The sequence below is a fragment of the Amborella trichopoda genome, chromosome 8, assembly GCF_054954075.1.
Source record: "Amborella trichopoda isolate Santa Cruz 75 chromosome 8, AtrichopodaSantaCruz75HAP2 v2.0, whole genome shotgun sequence".
Lineage (NCBI taxonomy): Eukaryota > Viridiplantae > Streptophyta > Magnoliopsida > Amborellales > Amborellaceae > Amborella > Amborella trichopoda.
Genome location: NC_142343.1, coordinates 15,045,218 through 15,055,993, shown reverse-complemented (window position 1 = coordinate 15,055,993; position 10,776 = coordinate 15,045,218). Strand labels below are relative to the sequence as shown.

The 10,776-nt window shown below is 36.0% G+C and overlaps 1 protein-coding gene across 4 annotated transcripts; it reads right to left on the bottom strand.

The window, feature by feature from the left end:
• Window positions 1-1,161: 1,161 nt before the first annotated feature.
• On the bottom strand, window positions 1,162-9,689 carry PNSL1 (PsbP-like protein 2). Of its 4 annotated transcripts, none has more exons than XM_006844216.4 (8): window positions 9,501-9,689; window positions 9,287-9,383; window positions 6,879-6,959; window positions 6,653-6,726; window positions 6,382-6,504; window positions 6,096-6,167; window positions 5,670-5,766; window positions 1,162-1,552 (listed from the first exon to the last, which is right to left on the bottom strand). In XM_006844216.4, the coding sequence occupies exons 1-8, from the start codon at window positions 9,561-9,563 to the stop codon at window positions 1,449-1,451; spliced, it is 711 nt and encodes a 236-aa protein (XP_006844279.1). In that variant the 5' UTR covers window positions 9,564-9,689; the 3' UTR covers window positions 1,162-1,448. The 4 variants fall into 4 exon arrangements, with proteins under 4 accessions (XP_006844279.1, XP_088730671.1, XP_088730670.1 ...); XM_088874545.1 differs by having other exon boundaries at window positions 6,445-6,504; window positions 9,501-9,685; XM_088874544.1 differs by having other exon boundaries at window positions 6,445-6,504; window positions 9,287-9,673.
• Between the last annotated feature and the right edge of the window lie 1,087 nt (window positions 9,690-10,776).

The following is a 10,776-nucleotide window of genomic DNA, read 5'->3' as shown; positions in this document are numbered from 1 at the left end:
GTAGCACGGTACGTGGGTCAGCTTAGTCTAGACCTCGACCCAGGTCTGCCTATGTGCATATCCGAGACGAGTCCAAGACAGATCCAACCAAATCCGGATTGGACCTGACCCAACAGGTTCAGGCTTGACTCGGACCTTAGTGGATCTATATCTATTGGACGCAAACCAACCTACAAAGTCTAGTTTCGAGGTCCACCACATCTAGACAGGGTCAGGTCAACCTGACCATATTAGCACCTATAACACAGGGCATAAGGCTCACAATCATCAGAATCCATGCATTTGCTGATGTGCATATGCTTTCCATTAACATGCACACAATGTCTTAGGCTCTTAACGGCAGTTTAAACTTTCTGGACAATGTTCTGTTTGGAACAAAGACGTGCCTAAATATTTTGGCAGATTTAGAGAGACCATTGGGAGGCAAGGGGGTGAGCTTGGTAGGCCCGCCCGAGACAGGACCAACCCAAAAGATTAGCCCAAAGGCTGAGCCTGAGCCAAGGGCCTTGGGTGTCCAGGCTAGCCTCCGGCCCAGCTTTCCCCTTGTGCTTACATTTGCCTTAGATTCTCATTTGACCGAGTCAGGCCCAAACTAGCCTAGGGTCGAGGCAGACCACCTAATCAAGGGCCTTGGCCAAGCCTAGGCCAGCTCCTTCAGCCCAGTCTGAACCAGAAGTCTAGAGAGCTGCTGCCGTGCCCAAGCTAGCCTAGGCCCGTCCAATTGGCAGGCCCACTCATAAAAATGTGTGCGATGCACACTTGATGCTAGTATCCACTGGATCTATGTATAGCAATCTCTAAGACTTCTCAAGGGCCTTTTGGTATAGTTAGTCCCAGTCCACTAGTAGTTGTAGCCACCAACCATAACCACAAAGCCTTTGGTGTAGTAGAACCCTTTGAGTAGGAATTACCGAAACACACATCATTCATTCGGCACTCTATGCTTTCGGGAATTTTGAATGTCATTGCTATAACACTATATTTTACAGAATTGGTCCACCTAAAGTCCTTACATTAGACAACCTAGTGCAATAAAAGTTGCAAATCATGAAGTTTTGTACTAAGGATATGAGTTAGTGGGAGTGATACAGTTGAGTGAGTCCAATAGCCATGCATTTGCATGAATGTGCTTCTTTGCCAAACTACACTAACTATTGCACATTTGCAGTAGACAATCTTTTTCATTTTTTCAATTTCACGGTATGTTGCTTACACTGGTGACAAATATTGACAGTTGGGAATACAACCAAGGGACATTCTGTATCTTAGAATGCTCTGTCCTCGAAGGAATGAACCAAAGAAGTATAAAATGAAACAAAAAATTCAGACCAAACAACCAATTAGATAAAGTGCCTGTTTTGCCCTAGGAAATTGACAATAGATGAGTGTCACTTTTGGAACTTTGAGCCAACTGCTGCTTGGCATTCTGATTTATTGGCACCCCAATTTCAGGCATCAAAGACCTTGAAAGAGTCAGCAACAACTTTGAGTTTGTTTCTAACTCTGCTCCATCGTCTTTCATTGGCACCAACAATCAGTGTGTAGTACTTGCCTATGTGAAATGGAGAAAGAAAGTCATGAATCATTTTCACTCAGGGCAGAAATATTACAATTCTGTATTCATCTTATCTAATAAAAATACGTAATGCACATAATACAGTGAATTAATACGTGGATTTCTTTCAAAACCTTAAGAAAAAAAAAAAAATTATCTAGATCATTTGAAGTTTGGAACAAGATTCTTCTGCCATGGATTGAACTTTATAATCTAATAAAACCTACCCATATATTACAGAAAATGGTGAAATCTTTGGTAATTGGTTTCAAGTTACAATTACAATAGAGGCCCTTCAGATTGGCATCTTATTTTCATTATGCAACGCCACCATCATTGAAAAGAGCTTATTTATAATTAATATATTTTCCTTTCATATGCAAGACTAGTAAGCTCTTTATTTATTATTTATATAATCAAATTTTATAGCAAATCACAAGCTTCTTGTTTGTTGAGTTTATGAAACCAAAATGCACTTCTATTGATAATGGGTTATTGCACTCAGTCCAAAATGTTGCATATTGAGTGTCTCCAAATTGGCAACTACCAGTTCCTTATCCGAAACTGAAATTGCAAAATTTGAAGTATATAAGAAGGTCCAACTTCACTCTCTTGGGAAATGATTATAGATCAAACTTATCCAAATGCTATCCAGATCCCTTGAAAATCAATGTTAAGGGAAAGCTTATGGGGTAGAAAAGAATCTGAATCAACATCGATCCAAGTAGCACAGCATTGGGCTGAAGCTAAACCCACTGGATCTGCCAATTTTGACTTGCAGATAGCTGGGACTTAATACTGGTAAATCGCACAGGCTAATAATGGAGCAAAAACAGAACATCATGTCAAGTTTAAATAGCCCTAGAATATGTCAGTAAGCATAAGATCCAGAGAGAGTACGGAATGTCTACATCAGTGGACCTTCATTTTCTTAAGGCATGTTGTAGCTAAAATAAGGGCATATAAGCTTCCAAAGATCCAGAGAGAGCATGGAATGTCTATGTCCCGGCCCAAATTTCAAGGTTATGGCTAGCCAACCCTAATTTCTTTACATTTTTTCCTGGTGATTCCTATAGGACATTTTTATTCTCTTTATTTTTTGTTCAATGCATTGCTAACCTCTTGTGTTACCCTAGATGAATCTTTTCAGTTTTTTCCATCTGTAAGATTTCATATTCGCATTCCTTTGAGGATTCCCCTTCCCTTTTTAACTTGTCTTCTCTACACCCCTCTCAACTTCATACACATGAAATAATTAACTTATCAAAAAAATACCTTGTTATAACATTTTCATGTTCTAATATTTTCGATATTTGTAAAGATTGTTGTAACAGAATCCTTGATTGAGTCAATCAAGGATTCATGCCAAAAACCTGTATATATGACTACATCTATTGTATATGGTACACATCTCCCTCTATAGGTTGTGTGGTGAATTTTACAAAACCTACCATCTTCTCTTAATTTCTTCATGGTATCATAGCCATGGGAATTTCTTTCGCCCTAATTCTCTCTATGGTGGATACCTCCAAGTCTCTAGCTCTGTCTTCAAATACCATCTATTCAAATATCCCACTCTTTCTCTGATATTTTCTCCAATTAAGACTCTTTCTCTGTCTTCAAATACCATCTATTCAAATATCCCACTCTCTTTCGCTAACATTTTCTCCAATTAAGACTCTCTCTATCTCTCTGGCGCACCCTCGTTAAGCCCATACTGCCTTATTTGATTGTCTCTCTCATTGCCTTATTTCATTAAGCCTCAACACTCACGCACTCACATTCTCTCTTTTGCCTCACTATCACTCTCTTGACTTTCACAAACTCCCTCGTTTTGCCTCACACATTCTCCTTAAAGAGAGAAACCATCTCAAATTTTAAGTTTTAAAGAGAGTACATCAAAATTTTAAAGCGAGAAACTATATCAAATTTTAAAGAGAGACACTATCTCAAAAATTTTGAGAAAGAAACTATCTCAAATTGTAAGCATTAGAGAGAGAAAGCATCTTAAAATTTAAGAGAGTAATTTTATCAAATTTTAAAGAGAGAAAATATCGATTTTAGAGAAAGAAACTATCTATCAAATTTTAAAGAGAGAAAGGACCTATATTAGAGAAAGAAACTATCTCAAAATTTTTAGAGAAAAATTATCTCAAATTTTAAGTTGTAGAGAGAGAAAGTATCTTTGAATTTTAGAGAGAAAAACAATATCATATTTTAGAGAGAGAAACTACCTAAAAAAATTTATAGAGAAACTATTTCAAAATAATTAGAGAGAGAAACTATCTAAAATTTTAAGTTTTAGAGAAAATCTTAAAATTTTAGAGAGAGAAACTATATTAAATTTTAGAGAGAGAAAGCAACTTAAAATTTTAGAAAGAGAAACTATATTAAATTATTAGAGAGAAACTATCTTAAGTTTTAGAGAGAGAAACTATCTCAAAATTTTTGGAGAGAGACTATCTCAAATTTTGAGTTTTAGAGAGAAACTGTATCAAATTTTGTTACCAAATAATGGACATGGAAATGATTGCAAGGAATCCATGAATTTTATATAGTTTATCCAAACAAGAGATTTGAGGAATCCATAACAAGATTCCTTGATAATGAAAATCCATGGATTTTCTTGGATTTCAAATATCCGAGATTCTTAATTTCCTCCTATCCAAATGGACCCTAAAAAACTGATTTTTTCTACTTCATCTAAACATAAAAAAACAAACAAGTCAAGAAAATAGTATAATGAACTTATTTGGAACTAGAAATTAGGTGGATTCATGCCCAGAATACCACTAAAGTAGCCAAAATTTACTCTTTTTGGGAAGAGAAACAAAAATCTCTAAAGTAGTTCTCTCTCTCTCTCTAAAAATTCACTTTACAGCCCCAAACCCCAATTCCATTTTTAAAAAAATGACCTCCAATTTAAAAAATGACAAAAAATTGGAGGTCATTACCCCATTTTGACAAGGTTGTTCCGTAATGCACCGGTGAACCGGCCAGTCTAATGATTTGACCAATCGGTCCACTGGTTCAAGGCTGGTTCGATGGCCATTCCTGTCTGGGGGATCCATCGGACCAGAATGGCCACCACTTCCCCGGTTCCTAGTTCAAACCAGCAGGTCGGTCTAGTCCACTTCAAACATCATTGGTTTCAGAGGGAGTTTAGATCTTCTTGAAGATTAGTGTACCATATCATTTATAGTTTAAATTAGTTTATCACATCACATGTGGTAGGCTTATCATATAATATCATAGAGGGTGAAGTTGTGTGTCATATATAGGAAGTATATCATATTTAAGTTACCCTCATGTTGCTTATACATATATTGTGAATAGTGAACGAAAGATGTATGTTTTCCTTTTGCCTCTTTGTGTGCTTTATACCATGTTCACTCGTTACCCAATTGATTGAACCTAATCTACTTCAAATTTACCATAAAGAAGCACAGAATTAGCAAAAGAAAAAATGTCCTCCAGCCTTCTCTTATCATCAGTACAGTTTTGGACACTTACTGCTGACATATTTGAAGGAAATAAGGAATACAAAGATAAGTAATGCATTTATGAGCATATTATTTTTTTCAACCTAAATAGATGTTATCAATTACTGGAGAATTGGCAATATTTTCTGGTAGTTTAAGTAGTATGCTTTGTGTACCCACAGTCAATAAGAAAAAGTGAAACGAGCCCTTAGAATTAGGCATAATATTTGTGAAAGGTATAAATTGGAATAACAATTATACGCAAGGGTAATCAATCTTAACACATCAAACCACTAGAATTCCTAATTACTTGTCCAAAAAAGTGTTTGAAGGCGAATCTTTAAATGCAGTTTATGTTTCAATCTTTCAAGCGAAGAACCACTACCAACAGAGGTCTAGACAGTACATCCCTTCCCATGGTTGAAATTATTGAGATGGTAATTTATGACATGCAAAATTATTGTGATGGTAATAACCACAAAAATACATACCAAATCAACATAGATTAAAGAAAATGCAGTTTGTAGATGATAATCAATTTGCATTGGGGAAGTAAACTGTTAGCTTTCCTTTTATAAACTGAGAAGGGCATATCAGTTTAAGGTTTTATTAACCTCGAACTTATTGCTTACCATTTGCAATGGCTATAGTTGCAAAGGCAGTGCGAGAAAAGTTTGCAGATGCAAGTTCATACTCGAAGGTATAGTAATTCTTTCCATCAATAGAGCGCTGCATGAAATAGATAAAAATCAGGACCCATCAAAAGCAAAAGACAAACAAAATGTAAATGAGCAGAACTTTAGTTTTGAAACAAAAGTTAATAAGACCAGTGCTCCAGCCAAAATATGAAAATGCAATTAGACAGTTCAATTACAAAGTGAGACCACATATATTATCTAATTACTGGGATCAAGAAAATCATATCAAAATAGTAACACAGTAAATGGGTGATGATGCTTAAAACGCTAGACACTTAATGAAGGCAGTAAACATCTTACTAGTGACAAAAGTAATTATGATATTAGCATTTATGCAGAATTCTTAAATAAACAACTAACCTCCTGAATATCAAATATTCTTGCTCTTTGATTTGGTGCAGCAAGTACATTATTGACCAAATTCATAACCACCTGGGAAAAAGGGTATCAAGACTAGTTACCACATTTATGAACAAGCAGACATGTTCGCACTTATGCCTCGGAGCACGTGTATGGATGCACAAGAGAGAGAGAGAGAGAGAGAGAGAGAGAGAGAGAGAGAGAGAGAGAGAGAGAGGGGAGGGAGGGAGGGAGGGAGGGAGGGAGGGAGGAAGGGAGGGAGGGAGTTATGAATGCACAAGACTACCTCCTTCATTGGACCTAGATCATGGATATCACTTTTATCAGTTGGCTTAAAACTGACTCTCACATTTTGCAAGGGCAAGATGCGATCTTTGAATGCTGAATCATGCCCTAGAAACTCAAAGTCCTGAATGTGAAAATGAACATCAAATTCATTATCTGCAATGTTTGTAAAATAAATTGAAATTACACTATTTTGAGCAAGGGTGATAAAGTATAAATCTGTCATTCCCAATTGAAACCTTAGACAAATTACAAAAGCATCTCATTCTTACCCTCCAATCTGAAGGATAAAAGAATGAATATCCATCTGAAAAATCAACATAAGCTTGATAATCCTTTGGTACCTCTGCAAGAAATGGCAATACCATTTGAACACCACCATATATATTACACGATCGAGTAGAAATGCCACATTTATATGGTTGCATGAGCGCCCATACCAAGTGTTCAATAACATAGGAATGAAATGGACACAATCAGATAACAAACATGCAATACCTTCAGAGAAAGCATAGCTTACTGGGAGAAGAACAGTCGCCAATGCTCCTATTCCAACCAGTACCTGCCTCCTAAAAGTACCTGGTTGTCATGTTATGCAAATCCTCAAAATTGGGATGCTGATTTCAAAAGCACCAACAACTTATTAAAGAGCAATCATTATATAGGTCTAAAGCCAAATAGAAACAACAACCTGCAATTCCTGCACATATGACATTCAAAAAAAAAAAGAAATCTTTAGAGAATTTATATGTCTGGTCTATACTCTGGGTTAGGTGTATACCAGCTAAATAAACAAGATATTTGAGAACAAGACAAACAGATTTCTTAATAGGATAGCATTTGATCATTGATAATGAAATGAAGGCAAGCACAGAGGTAATGGAAAGAATATGGAACTGTGGACAGGCTGTATATTGCATATCTCATTTACCAATAAATTCTCATCTGGGACTAAGAACACACAACCAAACTCTCTTCGCCCACCTATGCAAGTACCCTCTGTGCAGAGTAATAGATACCTTAACTATAATCTGAGGTAAATTAATAATCTTTTCCTATATCTTTCGATATACTGTAGTTGTCTGCATTTCATTATCTGTCTCTAATACTTATAGTCAAGGCAGCTTTTAATGCTGACTTAGATTTGCTAAATCGAAGAACGATCCCAGGTTCTAACTTTTGTCGTAAGGTTAACCACATTTGCAGAAAATCCAATCATTTCAGGAGGTGATATTCCCAACTATATGACTGATATGCGATTTAAATGTAAGTACGCAGATGCTCTCACCTTCTTAGTAGCATTTGAGATGCAATCAGGGAACGGTTTTCTGTCCTCTACATTATCGTACGACCTCAATCCTGACTTCCACTGTAACACACTCTTTCACAGCAGCAATAGGTAGGCCCCCAACAAAAAACCCAGGTTATCTTGGCCAAAACAACAAATAGACTCAAAATTCACAAAACCCCAGATATGTTACGTTAGTTATGACTTGATTAGCATGCACAGGGGCATTTGGTTGTCAGAAATATTGTTGCTAAAAGAATTCACTTCACTATCAGGAATATTGTTGCTAACAAAATCATTCAAGTGTGACAATATTGTGAAAAGATTATAGCCACGAATCATGAGAAGCAAAAAAACACGGTGACATAAAACAAGAAGTACTAGGAACAAATCCTGAATAAGCAATATCATTAAGAAGGAGCCATTATCAAAACAGAACAGAAGAGAAAAGGCTAAAGTATCAGATGCCCCATGATAGGAGATGGGGTAATGCAAAGATCATGAAAATACATAATTCATCACACCGATAGCTGAGAAGTAAAACTGATAATCTTTGAACATCTATGACGAGCAAAGAAGAACAACCAGGCGGCACCAACTTCTATGCCACATTAAACATATCCCATGTTTTTGCAGCCCGCTAATGTATTTTGCTCCCAAAGATGAAACTCCCATCATGGATGATAATTCCCTTCAGCTGTTCTCTATTCAGGCATTATACTGTTATAGTCACCACCATCCAAAAGAACAATGTGATTCCAGATAAGAACATTCAATTGTCTTCACCCATTTTGAGGACACCACTGACATTCACTGCCTTAAAATCCATGTCCATCTAGAGTATGGGATAACTTCGAAACAAAATAAGAGTCATTAGTCAATAAAAAATGGCTTGGTGGTATGCCAACAAATTGGTATACTACAGAAACAACACTTCAAAAGTTCAGGTACTTGAGAACAGAACAAAAGACAGATCAATTTTATTGTCTCCCGAAAAGAGATGCAGCAATGTTGAAGAGACAAATATCTCAATTGTAAACATATCTGGCAGTATCAAATATAATATTTGCAACTAAAACATCTCCTCCCAACCTATATAACTGGCTAAAGAACAACATAATTAAACTAAGATCAGATAGATCAAACACTCACGCTTTTTGCTCGACACATTAGAGCACAAAGAAACTACAATTTCCAATCTTCAACACTCACTGATGCCTGATCATTCCTGGTTCTCATTTTCAAGAGCATAACTTTCATCAGTTTTCAGACATTATAGGTCCACATATTATGATGAATGTTGAGACGCTTCATCAGAAGTCCAAAAGGACAATGCACATCTAAAATAACATCCAAAAGCAAGATATTCTATAGGTAGTTCAGATGTAGCAATCGAACTTGGGGACGTAGTGTTGCACTCTCAACATCTTAACCAATCAAGCTCGCGCCCCCTGATCCTCGAAAAGTGACCCATCAACGGTTCCCGGTTCCAATTTAAATAAACAAATAGCAGAGCATCAAGCCACACTATCGCCATAATACAGTTAACAGCAAAGTCAACAAAAAAGAAAGAGCACATCTAAAACCTTGTAAAAACAAGTAAGAAATGGAAGCTTACCATTTTCACAGGCAACTGTTTCCTTTGAGAATCCTTTGATTGTGAGTGGAAGGTCTCTTGAAGAACTAGCCATGGCCGCTGAATTAGGAACATACAGCTGAAAAGCATAAAGGAAAGAGAAAGGAAGAAAATGAGAGAGAGAGAGAGAGCGCGCCTTATTAGAAGAAAGAAGCAAACTCCAGTGACCGTGGCAGCAGTTCCAGAGAGAGAGAACCTTATTCGGAGAGGAAGGAAGCAAAGTTCCATGGAAAGCGCCAGCAGTTCGCAGAGCTGCCATTGTCAACCCCAAAACTTGAGCTCTAGTTTTTCAAGTTTGAAACTTGAAACTTGAAACTTGAAACTTGAAACTTGAAACTGAGAGAGACAGTGAGATAAAGTGTGGGGAATCCAAATGTGGTCGAACAAATTTGCGGCGTGCAAGCCTTATCCTGGACAAAGGGACAACCGGGCTTAGATCGGGACAACCGGGCTTAGATCGGGCTAACGGCCCAACCGGGCTTAGGTCGGGCTAGACAGCATCCGAACTAGCCTTATCATGGCTTTGGTCCAGATCATTAAAACCTGGTTACTAAATCAGGATTGTTTTGGATGGCTTTGAATGGTAACGAGTTGAGCAAATCTCATGTGTCGATCATCTTTCTCTATAACTATATTTGCCATTGGGGGTCGTTTGATACGCGTGAAAGTTCAATGGGAAAATATTTAAATGAAAAGTATTCACACAAGGAAATACTTATATAGAAAAATTTACTCGAGCATCTTTTTTTCCATATTTAGTAAACACAATTGAAAACAGGCATAATATATCAAACTCTAGTTTCTCTCTCTAAATTTTTTTGAAATAGTTTGTCTAAAATTTAAAATTTGATATACTTTCTCGCTCTAAAAATTTTAAATTTGTGATAGATTCTCTCTCTAAAAACTTTGAGATTATCTCTCTAAAAATTTTGAGATAGTTTCTCTCTCTAGAATTTTCATATAGGTTCCCTCTAAATTTTAGTATAATTTCTCTATCCAAAATTTTAAAATACTTTCTCTTTCTAAAACTTAAATTTTTAGATAGTATCTCTCTCTAAAAATTTTGAAATAGTTTCTCTATTTAAAAAATTTCCAGTATAGTTTCTCTATCTAAAAATTTCGAGTAGTGTTTCCTTCTATAATTTGATATAGTTTCTCTCTGAAATTCTCAAATAATTTAATTCTCTAAAATTTAAAATTTGAGATAGTTTCTCTCCTTACAAAATTTTGAAATAGTTTCTCTTTCTAAGATTTGATGTAGTTTCTTTAAAATTTTAAGATACTCTCTCTAAAAATCAAAATTTGAGATAATTCTCCCTTAAAAGAATTTTGAGATAATTTCTCTCTCTAAATTTTTTTAGGTAGTTTATCTCTCTAAAGTTTGATATAGTTTACCTCTTTAAAATTCTAAGATACTTTTGATCTCAAATTTAAAATTTATGATAGTTTCTCCCTCTAAAATTTTTGAAATA